The sequence below is a fragment of the Furipterus horrens genome, unplaced genomic scaffold (assembly GCF_987537825.1).
Source record: "Furipterus horrens unplaced genomic scaffold, mFurHor1.1.pri manual_scaffold_6, whole genome shotgun sequence".
NCBI classification, from domain to species: domain Eukaryota; kingdom Metazoa; phylum Chordata; class Mammalia; order Chiroptera; family Furipteridae; genus Furipterus; species Furipterus horrens.
This window is the reverse complement of record NW_028327176.1, coordinates 15,517,584-15,536,162: the sequence shown is the minus strand read 5'-3', so window position 1 is coordinate 15,536,162 and position 18,579 is coordinate 15,517,584. Positions and strand designations below refer to the sequence as shown.

General features: G+C 37.8%; 1 protein-coding gene across 2 annotated transcripts in view; it reads left to right on the top strand.

Annotated features, from left to right (window-relative positions):
- The window catches only part of BABAM2 (BRISC and BRCA1 A complex member 2), a 340,273-nt gene that overhangs the window by 16,936 nt on the left and 304,758 nt on the right, over positions 1-18,579 (top strand). For both annotated transcript variants that reach the window (XM_090280995.1, XM_090280994.1), the window contains exon 3: positions 12,814-12,890. In XM_090280995.1, the coding sequence (XP_090137121.1) occupies positions 12,814-12,890 (77 nt within the window). The remainder of the gene's footprint in view (positions 1-12,813; positions 12,891-18,579) is intronic.

Genomic DNA, 18,579 nt, shown 5'->3' with positions numbered 1-18,579 from the left:
TAAAGAAATGAGCAGTAGATGAATTTAGTATTTGTGAATAGTATAGTTTTTTATAGGCTGTCTTTGCCCTTAGTAAATCTATGAGGAATGTTTTTATAATTATCCTTAAACATTTTTTTTTAAAACGTGAGAATATACATCTCTGAGAGGTTGAGGCACTTTCATTTAGGTTGATAAGTGGTGGGAGTTCAGGACTAGATTCTAGGTCTTCTCTACCAGATGTTATGATTTTTTTTTTCAAGAAAGCACTAGCCAGGAAAAGATGGGAATCACTTATTAATATATTATACTGTGGAATGGGTTTTATAGCCATCTACATTTGTGAGATACCTTTAGATATGAACATTAAAAAATTACTGGATAGAATTCTGAAACTTGTTAGGCAGTTGGCCTAAAACTTAAACATCAGGAATAGTTCACTGTGAGAACTCATTCAGAAAAAGTAGCTATCTAAAATAGCAAATATTTTCTAGGCAGCAGTTTACTGGAAATGGGCTCGATCTCAGAGCAATAGATAATTTGTAGATGTCTACAAATTAAAGACTATGGGGAGGGAATATAATCTCATAGTTGGTACTGTGGGCAGAAATTAAATACAAGTCGTTATTTTATTGTCTGGTTGTATTTTTCCCCATTATTGAGTTATTGAAGAGTTGGATACTTGAATGATGCCGCGAATCTTAACTAAAAATATATGATAATTGTCATTGTGGAATAATTTCTTGTAGTACAACAGTGTGTATTTATTCAGTGTTTCCTAAGAATAGTACTTACCACATTTTTGTGTAATACAAATATCGTTAGGGATTTTTTATTGGCAGGTTTTTATAAATATGTTTATTAAATCTATCTTTGTACATGTCTATATAAGAAATAAAAGAATATGTAAGTCAGAAAAGGATTCGGGGGATCAAAATAGTTTAAATGGAGAATTGAGAGTTCAGGGAGATGGGAAAAATTGCAGAGAAATAGGTCTTTAAGCATGGGTTCAGGATTCTGCAGGCCCTCATTTCAGGTGTAGATGTCTGGGATGTAAAACTGAGCTGTAATGTAATATCTTTAGGTTTTCTAAAAAGTTACATATGACTGACTGCCACGGGTTATGTCAGTAGTCATGTGGCAAGTTGGGTGACCCTTCCAAAGTGGGTCATCAGATTAGCTAATATTTTTTCATAATGAACGAATGCAAGAATTTGTTGGAGCTACGCCTGAATACAAATGAAGTAGTGTTACAAATTCTAAGCAGCCAGACGGATCATCTAATGATAAATTTTAAGTAGTGAACTATATTGATATTGCTGTCAACTTAGCAGAGATAGCAAAAGAACCCTTGAAAAGGAATAAATTCACAGCGCTTGTTACTGCAGTGGGGAAACCAAGGTGAATATGGAGATGGAGGGACATCAAAGTAAAGCAGTTTATCTTCATACCCAAGGACCATCAGCATTTAAAGGATCTTTGGAGAAGTGTGTCTCAAACTCATTGGTGAAAGACCAGAGTTTAAACATATTAAAAAAATTTCCAGTCTGTCACCAAGTGATAACTTTTTGTAAAATACAATAAAAATGAATTACTAGAAAAATGAAATTCTAGAAAAATGAAATTAAAAACACATATGGACTTTTGGCCAAGATGGCAGTCTAGGTGGACATGGCTCACCTCTTTGCACAATGACATCAAAATTGCAACTAAGATATAGAACAACCATCACTCCGAACCGTCAGAAATTGAGTTGAATGGAAGTCTAAAAACTATAGTATTAAAGAAACTGGTAAGAGGGGTGCAGCATGGGAATGGACTGGTCCCACACCCATGTGTGATGGATAAAAATTCAGGAGGGATATTTCAGGAGTGAGGAGTCCCAGCCGAACACCAAGGCCCCTAGCCCAGGGTTCCAGTGCCAGGAAAATAAGTCCCCACAACTTCTGGCTGCAAAAACCAGTGGGGATTGATGGTGGAAAAAACTTCTGGAGCCCCAAACAGTTCCTCTTAAAAGAATCCACACACAGATTCCTCCTCAGACTCGCTTCTTCTGAGCTCCAGCACCAGGGTAGCAGCTTGAAAGGCACCAGTGATATACAGGGAGGAACTGAAGTGTCTGGCATCAAGGCAAGCAGGGGCCATTGTTCCTTTTCTAAACCCTCCTCACACAGAGCTGGCAAGCTAGTGTCTAGCATCAGCCTGGTTAGCACCATTTGACCTGCCTTGGAGATCCCCAGAGACTTCGCCCTACAACTTCCTAAATCCAATCAGAGAAGCAACAGCCAACCTCAGTGAGCCCCAGGCCCAACACTAGCATCAGCCAGCGTAGATTCACAGCCTGGCTTCGCCTGGGAACCTCTAAGCCCAGCACACGTAGCAGCCATCTCAGATCGCTTTATAGCTCATACAGGGTGGCCCTGGGCAAAACACAGGTGGAGGTTGACCTTGGTCTGCACCACCCTGGAAACCCCTGGGCCAGTGCACCCAGAGGACAGCTACAGACCTTGTAGGAGCACCACCACCCTGCCCCTGCACAGCTAATCCCCTACGGAGGGCAGAGATTGATGGCCAGAGGTCACAGCCAGTCCTTGCAGCTGCGTGGCCTGGGTAAATTCCTCCCATTGATCTGCTAACAGCAACCAAGGCTCAACTACAAGAGGGTGCACCTTGAATACTCAGCTTGGGTTAAAGAAGAGGCTGTGCCACTGGACCCTACACGACACTTACTACATTAGGCCACACTACCAAGACGTGGAATCAAAGCAGCTCTACCTAATACATAGAAATAAACACAGGGACACTGCCCAAACAAGGAGATAAAGAATCATGGCCCAAATGAAAGAACAGATCAAAACTCCAGAAAAAGAGGTAAACAAAATGGAGATAACGACCCTGTAAAGATCAGGAATTGAGATTGGGGTTTAGATATATAGTACAGTTGACCCTTGAACAACGCAGGGATCAGGGGCTCAAAATTGCCCACCCCGCTGCACAGTCAAAAATCCACCTATAACTTTTGACTCCCCCAAAACTTAACTACTAACAGCCTAATGTTGACTGGAAACCTTACTGATACCACGAACAGTTAACACGTATTTTTTATGTTACATGTATTATGTGCTATATAGTCTTATATATTAAACTAAGCTCAGAGAAGGAAAACTCTGACTCCAAAAAACCTCCGCTGCCTTGCGGCATACCTCTTCAGGGGAAAGGCTAAGGGAGTAAACCCCGACAGAAAATCCGGAGCCGGAGTCCCTAAGGCGGTTTGACGTTGTAGTCAACACCGGCAACTCCTGCGGCGCACCTGAAGCCAAGCTGTATTGACTCCGTCTTTCCCTTGGACCCTTCAGCTGCGAAGAGAGGGGGGGTCTGCTGCATGGGCAACAGCAGACCCTCCATATCACCCTGCCCAGGCTCTGTAGCTTCAGCTTCACTGGAGAGGACACTCCAGCGTCATTGCAAGATGTCGATTCAACACAGGAGGAGACAGATACCGTGTCACTCCCGAGTCGGACTGCACAGCCATTCTCAGCGGTGCAGATGGACTCTTAAGAAGCTACACCATCGTCTCTCGAGACGGATGGCTGCCGACGACGACGACGATTAAACTAAGCTAGAGAAAAAGTGTTACTAAGAAAAGCATAAGAAACAGAAAATACTTCCACAGATTGACTGAAAAATATCTGCACAGTTCAAACTTGTGTTGTTCAAGGGTTAACTGTATACAAATGATATAAAATATAAAGCCCCAGAATTCAGAGGCTAGGAAATAATCCTTTTAGTACATGTTTTGGGTCAAAGAATGAAAGTGGTGGTTTAAAAAGGTTATAGAAATATATTTACTGAACATATTAAGTGTTTGGTATAAAAATTACTTTTATAAAATGATATACATTAAATGTATAGAAATAGTATGTAAGTTGGCCTTATTCCTGAGGATTTTTTATGATACTAATGTAAGAATTACCAGCATTCCCACAGTTGGAATAGGAATCAGTCTGGGACATTTATGTAAGTTGCTTTGACTATGACATGACCTTGGAGTCTGGTTGTCCTCTCCAGTTCCATTTCCTCACCTGCACTCTTTATGCACTAGTTCATGAGTGCTCCCTGTGTCCCAGCAGGTAGGCTGTGAAGCACTAAGGGATTCAAAGTTTAACGAACTCTTATTTTATTATAGCGCTTTCAGTCTAGCAGAGTTGTCTCCTATTTAAGGACAAATGCCGGTAAATATTCTTTCCCCTAGCTTGACCAGATCTAACTCATTCTTAGAGGCCAGTCATATTCCAGTGAACCTTCCTTGATTATCCCAGCTCTCTCAACTTCTATTGTGCTTATTTCCTTTAACCACTAATTTGGCAATTAATCATGCTAATTGCTTTGTGACTTGTATCTATTGTTGTCTTGAATTGTTATTTAAATTGTGCCTTGTTTGACTTTCATAAGTTTGATTTTTGTCTTTTTTTTTACTTAATTTTTTTTTTTCATTTATTGGTTGAGGGGGAGGGAGGAGAGGGAGGGAAACAGAGAAAAAGAGAGAGAGATACATCAATTTGTTGTTCCACTTATTATGCATTCATTGGTTGGGATTCTTGTTAGAGGAACACCTACTAACATTTAAAAATGCTCTATTCTAAAGTAGATTGGAAACCTATCATCTGTAAATGGAGATTCAGAGCATAGAAACTGGGAATAACAGTTGATGCCACATGAACTGGCCAACACATTTAAAAAATATTTTTATAATTGTAAAAACATTCTGGGCTAAACCACTTATTTTGGTAATGGCATTTTGAAATCTTATGCTAAGAACTGAACCATCACTTTCTAGTAGGGCCTAGAAATAGATTTCAGGCTTTAGAGGTATAGAGGACATATTTGCTGTATCAGAAACATTATATGTCATCAAGTAGGTAGTTCCATTCTCCTGGACAACAATATAAAATAAAAATCCACCTTAGTGTAATTTTGCTGTCCATTTTATAGATTATTTAGGTAGCTATTAGCACAGCCCATATCAGTCTTCTAGCTTCTTTACTGCTGTGTTTCAGTGTAGAAGCCATGATAATTTTTAAATTGATTTAATTTGAGTGGAATCATTGTTGATAGATTTAATTCAGGGAAAATGAATTAATTGTGTAAAATGAAAATGTGGTGAATATCAGGTAACAATAACTCACTCCAGTTTGTGACCTAATAGTTATTTAACAGGCAGTTATTGGTCTTGGAGCCTGTATTTTTCCCCAGTCACCTGCTATTTTAGGTTGCCAAAGTTGAAGACTTCCTTTTCAGCTAATGTTGAATACTGTTAGTTAAGCACAAACGTCATTATCAAGAAAACAGGAAGTTGTGTAGGAGAACAAGCCAAATGGTAAATTAATAGGGGAAAGGAAACTGACGTAGACTCAGGGAAGGAACCCTGAACTAACCTACTTTGTTCTTTTTAGATGGCTTGAAGAATAGATACGGTTTAAACCATTATTTTTTTTCCAGAAAATAAACCAAATAGTAGGTTTAGCATTAAATTAGAAAGCACATATTTTGCTTATATTTTGCATTGTCTTAAAAATTCTAATATCTTAAAGGTTGTATTATATCATTTTTAGTTGTGTTAATCCAGATCAATTCTTGGCTGTCATTAAAATCATATAAATGCAATGAAATTGCCAGCTTTTTCCCCATTTATATTTTTATTTTAATAATTTGAGTCAGATCTCAGTAACTAGGATCAAGTAATGTTTTAAAGAGGATTCAAATCCAAATTTACCTTTCACTATTTATTTAAAGAGTTTGCTAAATAAATCAATAGTGTCAACATTGTAGAGCCTATTTAGTCAGGTTGTGAGAGCCTTGTTCCCTCTTTTGCATCAATGATTTATATGTGTATAGGTCTTGCACTCATTACAGATAAATCATTTTCTTTGCATTAAAACACATGTGGTAGAACACTCTCTTTTGGCAGTGTTTTGTCCCCTTTTACTTTTCCTTATTATAGGTACTTAATAAAATAGCATTTATTGAAAAAAATTCATATTTTTCACTAGGTTTCCCCTTTTAATTATTGAGAGATGATTTAGTGTGGTGGTTAAGAAAATGTGCCCTGGAGCCAGACATCTGGGGTTTGGATTGCAATTTTGTCACTTATTAGCAGGTATCTTCTATGTGCCTCAGTTTCTTCATTTGTTAAATGGAGGTAATAATAGTACCTATCTCTGAAGGTTACATGGACTTAAATAATTAAAGAACTTAGAATAGTGCCTGCTACATAGTAAATGCTCAACAAATAATAGCTGTTTGTTGTTATTATTTATTGTGAAAGTAGAGTAATTTTAGTTAATGACTTTAAATTTGGGGTCAGATGTACAACTCTTCAAAGGGATGACCTTTCACAAGTAATTACACTTTTAACTTTCTCAGAGGGGAGAATAAGAGTGTCTTCCCAATTGCAGTTAAATCTAAATTTTTGGCACAGAAAGAGCACAAGACTGGGAGTCAAGGTTAATGCTTTCATTCAGCAAATCTGTGCCTCCATACAGAGTTGTTGGAGTATCCATGTCCTGGACACTGGCGCTAGATGCTGGAGATTTACAGACGATTTGAAGATGTCTAGGTCAGGGGGTCTGAGATGTGGCCGGAGTGCCCTGGAAGTGATATCCAATCCCAGTGCTCTCAATGAGTGCCTGTGAGACCCTCTGGGCTTCACTGTCGTCATCCGTAAAATGACACTTTTTGAGTTTAGTTTATGGTTATACGCTAAAATTTCATCAGGGCTGGGTGCTTAGCACTCTGCTAAATGCTGTACTAAGACATTTAAAAAAGTATAAAACAGTTCTTGGCACCGAGAATCTTATGATATAGTTGGGAAAACAAACCACAGTAACAGGATTGATAATAATATTGGCAGTCACGTGATTAGATGTAAAATAAGGTACCACATGGATGAGAGTATGTGAGGTTATTATATTTAGCATTTTATTATATCAATGGTTAGCTGCAGTTTTGGTTGTAAAGTATTAGGCTAAACTGCCTGATTTGATGCTTTCAAGAATTTCCACTTGATAATTCTCACTGGGATAATCTGTAGGGATGGTTTAGTTCTTTCTGTTCTGTTACTAAGCAAAGGGGGGCTCGTTCACGTGGTGCCTCGGTGTAAGACCCAACAATTAGTGTTGAAGAAAACGGGTCTTTATTTACAATATTCCAACCTGGGGAGAGCTGGGAGCACTCCTGCTCAGAGCCCTGTTTTCTCCTGATACCCAGCATTTCCCTTGCTCCCTGAAAGGCTATAAGCTAACCCCAAACCCAATAATTCCCCATTCCTTATCTGTCAGCTCTCTCCTTCAGGATCTGGGGTACGATGTCATCAGCCTCTGTATAATAGTCCAGAAAAGCATGTGCATGTTGCAGTGGATCATGGTGAAGTCCAGGAAAGGCACAAGTCCTAAGAGAGTCCTCTCCACAGGTCCCGAGTTCCAAGAGTCCGGAGAGGGTCCGGGTCTGCAAGGCGAGTCCTCAGTGGCTTTGGAGTCAGCTGGAGCGGGCACCACCAAAGCAGCAGCGTGCCTGCTTTCTTACTAGCCCAGGCCACATGGCCTGATAGTAGCTGCTTCTCTCTTTTTGCCGTGGACCAGCTTCCCTAGAAGGCTGTCTAGCTGCTACATCATGGCTCCCTTCCTACATACCAGACCCCATGGCGGGCTGGTGTGGTCCCTCTACATCCTGTCAAACTGCGTGGCTCTCCCCACAAATGGCTGCTGTCTTGTTTTTAAACCCTGATTGCGGCCTGTGACACTGTCAATGTGGTGACTGGTCCTGGCCACTTGCACAGGCCCCATACGCTTTTTCATCACCATTCCATGGTCAGAGTTCCTCCCATCTCCTTGGCACTGTGGACCAGCCATAGCCATTTGCCTAACTAAGAAACTAGCCAGCAGCCATAGATACAGAGGCCTCTCGTAGGAAGAATGGCTGTGTTCCTCTGAGCCCCATTCCCAAATTCTGAGGCTTCTGTCCACTCTCTTACACTCCCACTTTAAAATAGTGCATTTCTAGTATATTGAGGCCATTAGAATTTAGTAAAAGATAAATTTTTAGAGAATAGTTCTTCATCCAAAAGCCTTTTCATTATGATGCCAAGATATGTCTTTTGTTCTGTCATTGCTGTAGTCTCAGCACCCAGCACAGTGCCTGGCGTATACTGAGCACTCAGGAAACATAGTAGAGGGACAACTTGGAAATTACATTTTAATTCTCAGCAATTTTAAATTATTTAAAATTGTTTGCTTGTTAAAAGTTACTCAATTTGTAATACTGGCTTTTTAAGCCATAGATCTAACTATATGGTAGGACAGGTTGCCACAATAGAAATAAAGTTTTAATGAAGTCAGTAGCTTTTTATTCAGTAGTGTTTTCATATTTGTGTAAGAAAATGACTTCCTAGGTGAATGAACTCTCCCCTTCCGTTTGTTTCCTGTTACTGACATCTGACTGCAGCTTCACAGGAGACTTTACACCAGAAGCCAAGCTGTATTGACTCCGTCTTTCCCTTGGACACTTCAGCTGCGAAGAGAGGGGGGGTCTGCTGCATGGGCAACAGCAGACCCTCCATATCACCCTGCCCAGGCTCTGTAGCTTCAGCTCCACTGGAGAGGACACTCCAGCGTCATCGCAAGATGTCAATTCAACACGGGAGGAGACAGATGCCGTGTCACTCCCGTGTCGGACTGCACAGCCATTCTCGGCGGTGCAGATAGACACTTAAGAAGCTACACCATCGTCTCTCGAGACGGACGGCTGCCGACGACGACGACGACGACGACGACGACACCAGAACTGCCCAGCCAAGACATTGCCAAAATTCTGACACAGAGAAACTGGGAGACACAGTAAATGCCAGAAATGTAAAGTTTTTGTTATCACAATATAAAGACTTTCCTATACTTTACTTGAAGACTCTTTATCAGTAAATCACCTGTATTCATTCCTTCTGAAAAGGAGTGAAGCACTTCAGGAGAAACAGGTAAATCAAGCAGTCAGAGCCAAGTTTCCTTAGTCAGATATGAAAAGGATATATTTAGCCTTAAAATATTTATATAATTACAAAATAGTTTATGTTAATTCTGTAAATCAAAACAATGCAGAAAGGCAAACAAAGAAAGTTGTAAAAACCACTGAAAATCCTGCTGCATTTTGGTGATTCTTCTTCTGAAATCTGTTTTTGTACACAAGACTGTGCACACGTAATCTTTTCCATAAGTGCAACCATACTTATTCATATGTGTTTTTCAATCTTTTTTTTAACCCATGCCCTTTTTTGGTTAACAGAAAAACTAATATCCTCTTTGAGTGCGATTTGAAATTTCACAGTAAGTTGAATAACATGACCAAAACCAATTTTAGACAGAGGTAATTAAAGAAGAAACATTTTAATTTAATCTTAAAGAACCTTTAGGTAACATGACATTGGCTTTCCTCCCATAAACCTATTTATTCTAGGCATTTTGGAAGATAGAGCTTAATAGATATAGTAAATACGTAATTTGCTCAACATTTTATTGGGGGAGAAGCTGAGTGTTCTGTAGGAGAGAGTGTACTGCTAATGGAAGCTTGGCCTTTCCTCTGTTGCCTTGAACAGTTCATGGCCCCAAATTTGTAATTCTCAGGCAGTTCTGGAGATTAGCTATTTTAACTTGGTTATGCTCTTTGAGAAGGATTACCTTCATCCCCATCCCCACCCCAAGTGAGTGATCTTACCAACAGCATATAGCACCTCTCTATATAAAGTAAATTTTGGCTAATGCACCCATTAATCTGGCTCTGTTTCCATATAAGATTTGGTTATCATCTCATACTTTACACCAGTGATTATCTATGTGTCACAAGAGTTTATTTCTTTTTTTTAAGAGAGGAAAAGGGGGAGGGAGAAAGGGAATGGGGAGGGGGCATTTATTTTTTGTTCCTGTTATTTATGCATTTATTGGTTGATTATTTTGTGTGTCCTGGGGATCAAACCAACCTTGGCGTGTCATGTTGATGCTTTAACCAACAGAGCTACTTACTCGGCCGGGCAAGAATTTTTAAAACATGTAATAACTATTTAGTCAGGGGCACTAACTTCTTTTCCCTTAGATTGTTCAATAAAAAAGTGACAACAGCCAACACAACAATAGCCATCTGGTGTGAATGAATTAAAATCATACCTTTTTTTTTTGTTTCTCTTTTGTCAGATTGGCAAAAGATATATTTTTGGTGTGCTGCAGAATTTTAGTAATTAGTTTATGTGTGCCATGAGATGAAAAAGATTGAGTATTGCTGCTTTACACTCCTGATTTCCCTTATCCCTAAACTTACCCCTCTCCTGGTCACCCTATTGAGTAAATGTATTTTTCTGTATCACCACTGCTGCTTCCCTAGTCTAAGTATCCATCAACCTGAAATGGACCCCTGTCTGGTCTCCCTATTGCTCTTTACCTCTTTACAAGTCCCTTTCCCATAGAGTAGACAGGGAGATCCTTTAAAAGCGTAGACTCAGATAATATTACTCTTAAAACCTTCCTCTGAGCTTGGAATAATTGCCACTACCTGCCAGGCTCTGCAGTTACGTCCCTTGCTTACCCCTTGTCCTAATCGTTTGCTATTCTCTCCCTCAGTCTCTGTTCTAACTGCATTCCTCAGACAGATCAAGATTTCCCCCCCCAAATATCGAACTTGATCCTGCCTTCATGCTCTGCACCAGCTGTTTCCTCTGCCTGGAATGTTCTTCCCCAGAACACAGTTGGCCCCTCTGTTATTTGGGTTTTAGACTTCACCTCCTCAGAGGTTTCCCCCAATCATCCAGTGTAATGTAGCTCCTGTTTTATTGCAGCACCCTGTTTTATTTTCTTCAAAGCATTTAGCAATCTTAAACCATTTTTATATATTTGTCTCTTGTGTATTGCTTTTTTCTTCCCTTGCCAGACTTTAAGTTCCATGAGATTGTAGATCTTGTCTGTCTTATCCCTCCTGTATTCCTGACAGAACAATGCTCAATAAATCTTATCGAAGTGAAAAAATCAATGAATGAATCCCTCAGAGGGAGAAATGTACCTTTTACACCCTGGGGGAGGGGAGGGGGCTGGAACCAGCCTTACAGATAGTAAGACAGGAGGTTGAAGGGGCGCAGCACAAGGACACTTTCCCAGTCCTGCTTAAGGCTAAAGTAAATAATACAAAATGTGGCCCAACAGTGAAAGTAACAGTTCAGAAACTAATTTCACATTGAAGATGGATGACTTATTCAAACGAACTCCAATCAGATTAATCCTGAGGATTTTCTGTACTATTAATAATTTAAGAGAGAATTTGATCTTTAAGCCCCAAAAGACACTAGATTATGAATTTTTTTAAATTAAAAATTATATTAAAGCATTGTTGATTGAATATAAATTTTTTTTTTACTGTTTCTTGTAGGGTTATATCTGTCATTATACTTTATATTTTGCAGTGCTATAATTTATGTGTTTTCCATAAGTTTTTAAATAACTACTGTGCTATGGGCTAGACAAGATTATATTATAAAGGAAATATTTTACTTAATAAAATGTGCCCTGTAGACTGCTTACTATTGATAAGTAAATGAGAATTTGTTCTTAAAGCATGTGAAAAATTAAAATGTTATTACACAATTACTAATGCAACTTTGTTGTGTAGTTTATAAATCAGTGTTTTTGTTGGCTGGTAAAGATAAAGAGGAATAACCAATCTAGTGATTTATATTAAATACAGCTGAGTTAATGTTTCTGTCTTGTGCTTTTCTCTTGCCCATTCAAATAGTTTGAGGGAAAAATAGTAAATCTAACAAGAAGTCTGACTTAGATTTCTTTTTAAAGCCAGCATTTCTCAAATTTATTTTTAAATGACTGTTACCCTTCAAAGTGGCCATCGAGAGAAGTGATACGTTTATTCCAACGATACTTCCATTCCTTAAACTACTTCTGTAGGTTCTTTTTCAGAAATGTCTTATAGCAAGTTTTGAAATTATGAAAGAAAATTAGCCTTCTAGCTTTGTTTTATAAATTAAAAACCTCACTTTAAAAAACTAAATGAAGACATAACTTCTTCAATCGTCATATCAATACTTTATTAATTTATGAAGTCAGTACTGCTGTTAAACAGTTGAAGTTATGACTTGTAAGATCATGAAAGCTATCTCATGAAGTAAATCTGTATAAAGAACAAAGGACATTATATAACTTTGTGAAGTAATAGATTTAAAAAAATGCCAAGCTGTCAAGACCTGGGTGACTAACTCACCGCCCTTTGACATTTGTATTGTATCTGAAACTGAGCGCAGTGCATTGTGCCCTCCTGCAGATGTAAGTCGTGGGGCGTCAAATCCAGTGGAAGCGCCTTACCTTCAGGGAAGGAGAGAAAACCCTCTGGCACCAGAAAAAGGCTAAAAGAGAGCTCTTTTTAGTACTAACTGAGTGAAAGCTAAGAGTCTATATTTAAAATATGACCATAAAATTACTCCGTTTTACAATTCTTGGCATCAAAGACTACAGACCTCTTTTGGATGATATACCTATTTTGAAAGAGGGGTGCACTTCTCTGAGACGAATAGTTGAAGCAGTGTTGGTGTTTGTTCTTAGAAGGCAAGATAAATGAATTATTTGTTTTAGGGCAGATCTTACTGTCTTGGCCTTTATGACCACTATGGGCTTTTATTTTGTTCTGTGAGCCAGTGTTTTAATCTTTCATTTATAAAGATCACTTTTTATTTATGCTATTAAATACCTTAAATACATGGGATTAAAAAAAAAAACTTTTCTTTTTCTTTTTTTTTTTAAGTTGCACGTCATTGACTCCTGGACCCAACTGTGACCGATTTAAATTGCATATCCCATATGCTGGAGAGACATTAAAATGTAAGTAAATGATGACTTTTACTGAAGATGTAGATTACAGAAATTGTTTTATTGTTTAGTTCTTCTATGGATGATCCCTATATTTAAATAATATTTTTATGCTTCTGTTTCTTGACTTACCAATTTTAGGTGTTACTGTCTTTTGACTTCATGCTCTGATACCTGAGGCATTAGCCTATTTTCACTGCATCCTTTATCTCTTTTTCTCCTCCTCTTTAATGTAATTATATCACCTGTATTGGTTCCTATGTTGGTTACCCTATAGCTTTAAAACATTTTTTTAAAGGATCATTTTAAGCATTGTGTTGTGTACTGCCAGATGAACAGCAAGTAAAATTCTTGGTAAGTGCCTGACACAGAGTTAGTACGGTTATTACTTAAGCGGAGTCTCTATGCAATGATGAGGAACACTCAGTATGCTTTTTTGGTTTGCCATGAACTATAGCGTCCTTTGGCTTCCCAATTTATAAGATGAAGATTTTAGCCCTTGCGGTTCCTTCCATTCCTCTCCCTTCACCTCCCGAAGTTTGTTTTCTGTTCTTTTCCTTTTGTCTTGTCAAGATTGGTAACTTACTATCTATTCTAAATCTGTAATTGTCTTCTGGTCTTTGTCTATAAATTGCTTGAACAATTACTCTGCAGGCCTGCTCCTGCACAGTTATCGCTGTGGGATTTACTTTTATTATTCTCTTGGATTTGACCTTGTTTTTGTAGAGTCTATGTATTGAGAAATCTGTTTTGTAGAATTACATGTTGGTTAATAGATTAACCCTTTATCTTGCTGGAACATAGTCTCAAATAACCTGCTTGGATTCCACATCTCCCTCCACCCTTCCACCTTTCCTGTAGCTCTTCTCATAATTTTTTATTACCACAGCCATAATCAGGTATCTTAATTTCCAAGAGTTCTTTCTTGCTCTTGCTCTCTGTTTCTCTTTCACAACATCTTGTTCTTATTTTATGAATACAGTGTCTTAAAAGTTTGCAAAAGATATAGAAATGTGTGTTTATTTTTTTAAGTTTTCTTCTGTTTTCTGAATTATGTTAATTTTCCCCAAGGGTTATATTATTGTTTCTTTACCATCTTTTTTCCCTCCATTATTCAATAACTTTTTCTCAAACAGAATGTGGTTTTTGGTTGTCCATTTGTATTTAAGACAGGCAATAAAACTCCTGACTGGTACTTTGGTATAGGCCGGGCTTACTGAGTATATGGGTTAATGGTGGGCTAGCTGTGAGTATGGGGCCCCTGTGTGCCGTGTTTTAGAGGTTAACTGTTGTAGCTTTCCCTCAAAGAGTTTGTTCTGTCTTTAGAAAATTCCCTGTATTTTTTTCTGGTGTTACACATCTGGCCACCATGACATTTTTTGGGGTGGGTGGGTGTTGTGGATGAAAAAAAAAGGAGTTCTATGGAAAGTAACTTCATAGGGTGATTTGATCATAAATTCCTAACTGGGCAGGCCTATAACTTCTTTATTTCATTTATTAAAAAAAAAAATTCAATTATAATTGATATACACTATTATTTCATGTTAGTTTCAGGTATATAGAATAGTGATTAGACATTTATATAAGTTATGAAGTGACGCCCCTCTCCACCCCTTAAATCTAATACAATGTTATTGACCGTTTTCCTTGTGCTGTACTTTACATTCCTGTGACTGTTTGGTAACTACCAATTTGTACCTCTTAATCCCTTCACTTTTTTCATCCAGCCCCTCAACCTTCTTCCCCTCTGGCAACCATCAGTCTGTTCTATGAATCCATAAGCCCATTTCTATTTTGTTTGTTCATTTATTTCTTTATAAGTTAAATCATCTGATATTTGACTCTCTCTCTGTCTGACTTATTTCACTTAGTCATTCCCAGGCCTATAACAGTTTCATGTTGTCACAAATGGTTAGATTTCATTCTTTTTCATGACCGAGTAATATTCCATTGTGATATATATGTACCACCTCTTCTTTATAATCCATTGATGGGCACTTAGGTTTCTTCCATATCTTGGCTTTTGTAAATAATGCTGGTTCCATGTGCACTTGAAAATAATGTATATTCTGCTGCTTTGGGGTGAAATGCTCTAAAAATATCAATTAAAATAAACTAGTCTAAAGTGTTGTTTAGGCCTATAACTTATTTAGTTAAAGGTCTTAAGCCATCCCTGTCAGTTGTTCTTGTGCATCTAGGTTAACACAGCTTTGAAATACCTCTAAGGGGGTAGTCACCCTCAAGAGCACATAATCGTATTAACTATCCTGTAATCCAATCTTCTTCTTGCTTTCTTCAATCTTCTTTATGTCCTCTCCTTAATTTCAAATGTGTGAAAGAAGCTGCAAAGCTGTTTTTCTGCAGCGGCATTTGAGATCTTGCTCCCTGGCATATGTTGTCAGTTTGGCTCAAATAAACTCATAAAAATTCTCTATAGGATTGGCTGTTTCTTATGTTGACAGTAAATAGGTTATTCCCTATGGAGCTTTTAATTGTAAATTTACCTGTTCTTAGCCTCATGTCTCATTTTGCCTTTCCTTACAGTGGATGACTGCAAGTTTTTATGGATTTACCAGGACAGATGGCTTCCTCCTCATCAGTGGCCTCTTCCTCACATTATTGCTGCCAGAGTTTTCTCTGCCTGTCTCGTCACGTGCTCTTTCATCTGCATTCTGCCTTCTAGGAATTTGTTGAAATGTCGCATCTACTGATCGCACTCTCCTTTTCCTCTATTCTTTGTTTTGGGCTTTTATCTTACAGTTTCTTCACTATCATTTAATGGGAGGGTGGGTCTTGCATTAATCATAGTACACAGCGTTATCTGACGTTTTTCATTAAATCCCATTGTGTGATTTAAATGATAATTTTAATCAAGGCTGGATAGACTCTTTGGAGCTTATGGTAATTTTGTTCATACCTTTAAACTCAACGAAGTTAGATACAGAGACTGTTTTGTTTATTGAATTTTATCTTCAGGTCCTATCACAGTTAAGATATCCAATTAAGTATTTGCTGAAGAAATGAAATGAATTCATGCATAAATTAATGAATCTCAGTGTTTAGATTTTTATTGGTTGAAGTATACACTTATAGAGAATGTGACATTCTGTTAGTTGTATCAGTCTTTTGCCAATAGAAATTCAGTTTTTAGAAGTTATTTATTATACAAGGAATTTGTAATTGGAACATTGCTCTTAACAGTTCAGAAAACAGGAAGGACATACAGTACTGTGCAGATTTGGAGTCTATCAAATTTGTCTTTATATATTTAATCTACTTGTTCAAAGCAGATTAGTGAAAATAGCGTGTAACCAAATTTTATATTTCAGAATATTTTATATATCAGAAAACAGTTCCTTTATAAATGTTTCATCTGTGAATAAAGGAAGTATGGTGCAGGTAATGGTAATGAGTGGAAAGACAAAGGAGAGGGTATATTTCTATCCATGAATTCATAAATTGATTCCTGCAAAAATTACATTGAAAATGAAATAATTGAAATAGAAAGGAACAGAATTGCAGTACATCAGGAATGTTGTATTGTTTCCTCAGCTCTTTTAATGTGAAGAGATAATTCTTCAGTGTTGGAACAGTGAATAACTAATTTGTGTAAGATTCTTATGGAAAATCATCAAAGGATGTCTGAATTTAAGAAAAGTCCTTGAATTTCATGATCATTGAAGAGACAACTGGTACTTACTTAAAGAGGATTGGAAAAGTGCAAATTCAATGATCAAGGTTGATTTAAAAAAATGTATGTTAAGGTCTAGGATGGTGCCACTAAAATGAGTGAAAATTTACCAGTTATAGCAAAATTCACAGAGGAAGATCATTGAGCTTCATATAAATGCGTATTTGTAAAAATAACCATGATCTATAGTACTTAATTGGTGAAGAAATTGTGTTTGTGTTTTTGTGTGCCATACTGAAATAGGCCAGGGAATAGGCTGTTTTGCTCATATTTTATTTCCAGCCTCTGTTGTATTGCCTGGCATTCAGAGGGGCTCTGTAAGTGTTTGTGGGATGAATGAGCCGTGTTCATTCTTTGGACCTGGCAATGATGAGGTGTGATGAGGAAGTGCTAGAATTCTGAAGTATTCTCAATATTACAAGTTCCTTGAATAACACTATATAATGATAAAGAGAGATTATTGAAATACTATAAGTTATATCGAGCAAGTTCGTGGTTGGTAAAGCAAATGGCCTGGTATCAAAATTAAAATGATCTTTTGTTTAAAATTTCTATATTTTATACTAACAATTTACTTTAATCAGGGATTGTTTGGTTATGAGGAACCCATTGGAACAAACATAAATTAAAGAGGTTTTTTTGTTTGTCTTTATAAGAAGTTAAGTGAATTAATTCCATGGTGCCAAAGGGTGGGAAGCGTAGGCACTCCTCATAGGCACTGGAATCAAGGACTCTAGAAAGATGGTAGACACCAGAGTAGCCATTCGGTGTCTGTGTCCTTATTTGTGTCTTTCTTTTATAACTGTCATTATAATCACTTCATTCTCCTTCACTTAACAGCCCCCCACCCCCTATTTCCTGAGTGCCTGAAGTGGTGACTCAGTTCAAGGTCACTGGAGATTGCCTGTGGTCTTGGGATCTAAATTCCTGGGAGACAGGGTCTGATTGGCAGCTTGAGCTGGGTATCCACTTGTGATCCAGTCACTTAGCAGAGAGTTCTGGGTCATATATTATCAGCCTGGTTACTAGAGGCCAATTTAGCACAAGGTTAGCATGGGCTTGGGCAGGTACCCAGAGAGGCATCTATTCCAGTGTCTCAGGAATTGTGTCTGAAGAGCTTCTAAAAGAAACTATAGACATTTTCCACTTTGTCTTTAACAATAGAAGCAATACCATATTTTATCATCTGAGAGGAGCGATGTATATTTCAAAGCCATTTGTGACAGAGTGAAGATGTCATGTCAAAAATTATCTCCAAAGATTTTGAACTTGACTATTCCAGAGGAAAAGCCTTTGCTCAGAGTAAAAACTGAAAAGAAGAAAAAAAAACACGTTATGATTTGGATAATACATTTTCTCTTATATTCTCAGAGGAGCAGTGTAAAATCACTATTCATTTCCGAGGTTTTGATAATATGTCATTGAAATAAACTTTTTTTTAAAAGAATAATTACAACAAAATAAAACCTATCTTGCACTGCTATTTAAATGGAATGCACCATTTAATTAAACAGTGGTCAAACATATACAAAGATTTTTATAGACACGTTGTAAATAGCGTTCTAGAGCTTCTGCTTTACTGAATCTTGAAATCAATTTCATTTTGATCGTATTTCAAGTGATTTGGCTGCTGTGCATGAGCGTGCGTGCATTAACACAGTGCTTCCTGCATCTCAGCTCTATTGCCTGGTGCTTTGTCTTAGCCACTCGTAGAGTAAACTCCAAATGCAGCTCTGTGTGGAGATAGTCAAGGGCTTGGCACTCCTTGATGGCTGTCAAGCAAACTGAACGCCAGACTGGTAGCACCTGAAGGTCCCAGTGGAGAAGTTTGTTGCATCAGCTGAAAGATATATTAAAGCTTTATTGAGTTACTTTTATCAAATCAGAGTTTTGCACTTTGGTGTATTATGATATCTTTTATTTTGAACTTTGGCCAATAGGTCTAAAGCTGGCTGCTGTGGCTGTAGCTGCTGCCCATTTTTTTGGGATGACAGTGTAATTTTCTGAAAA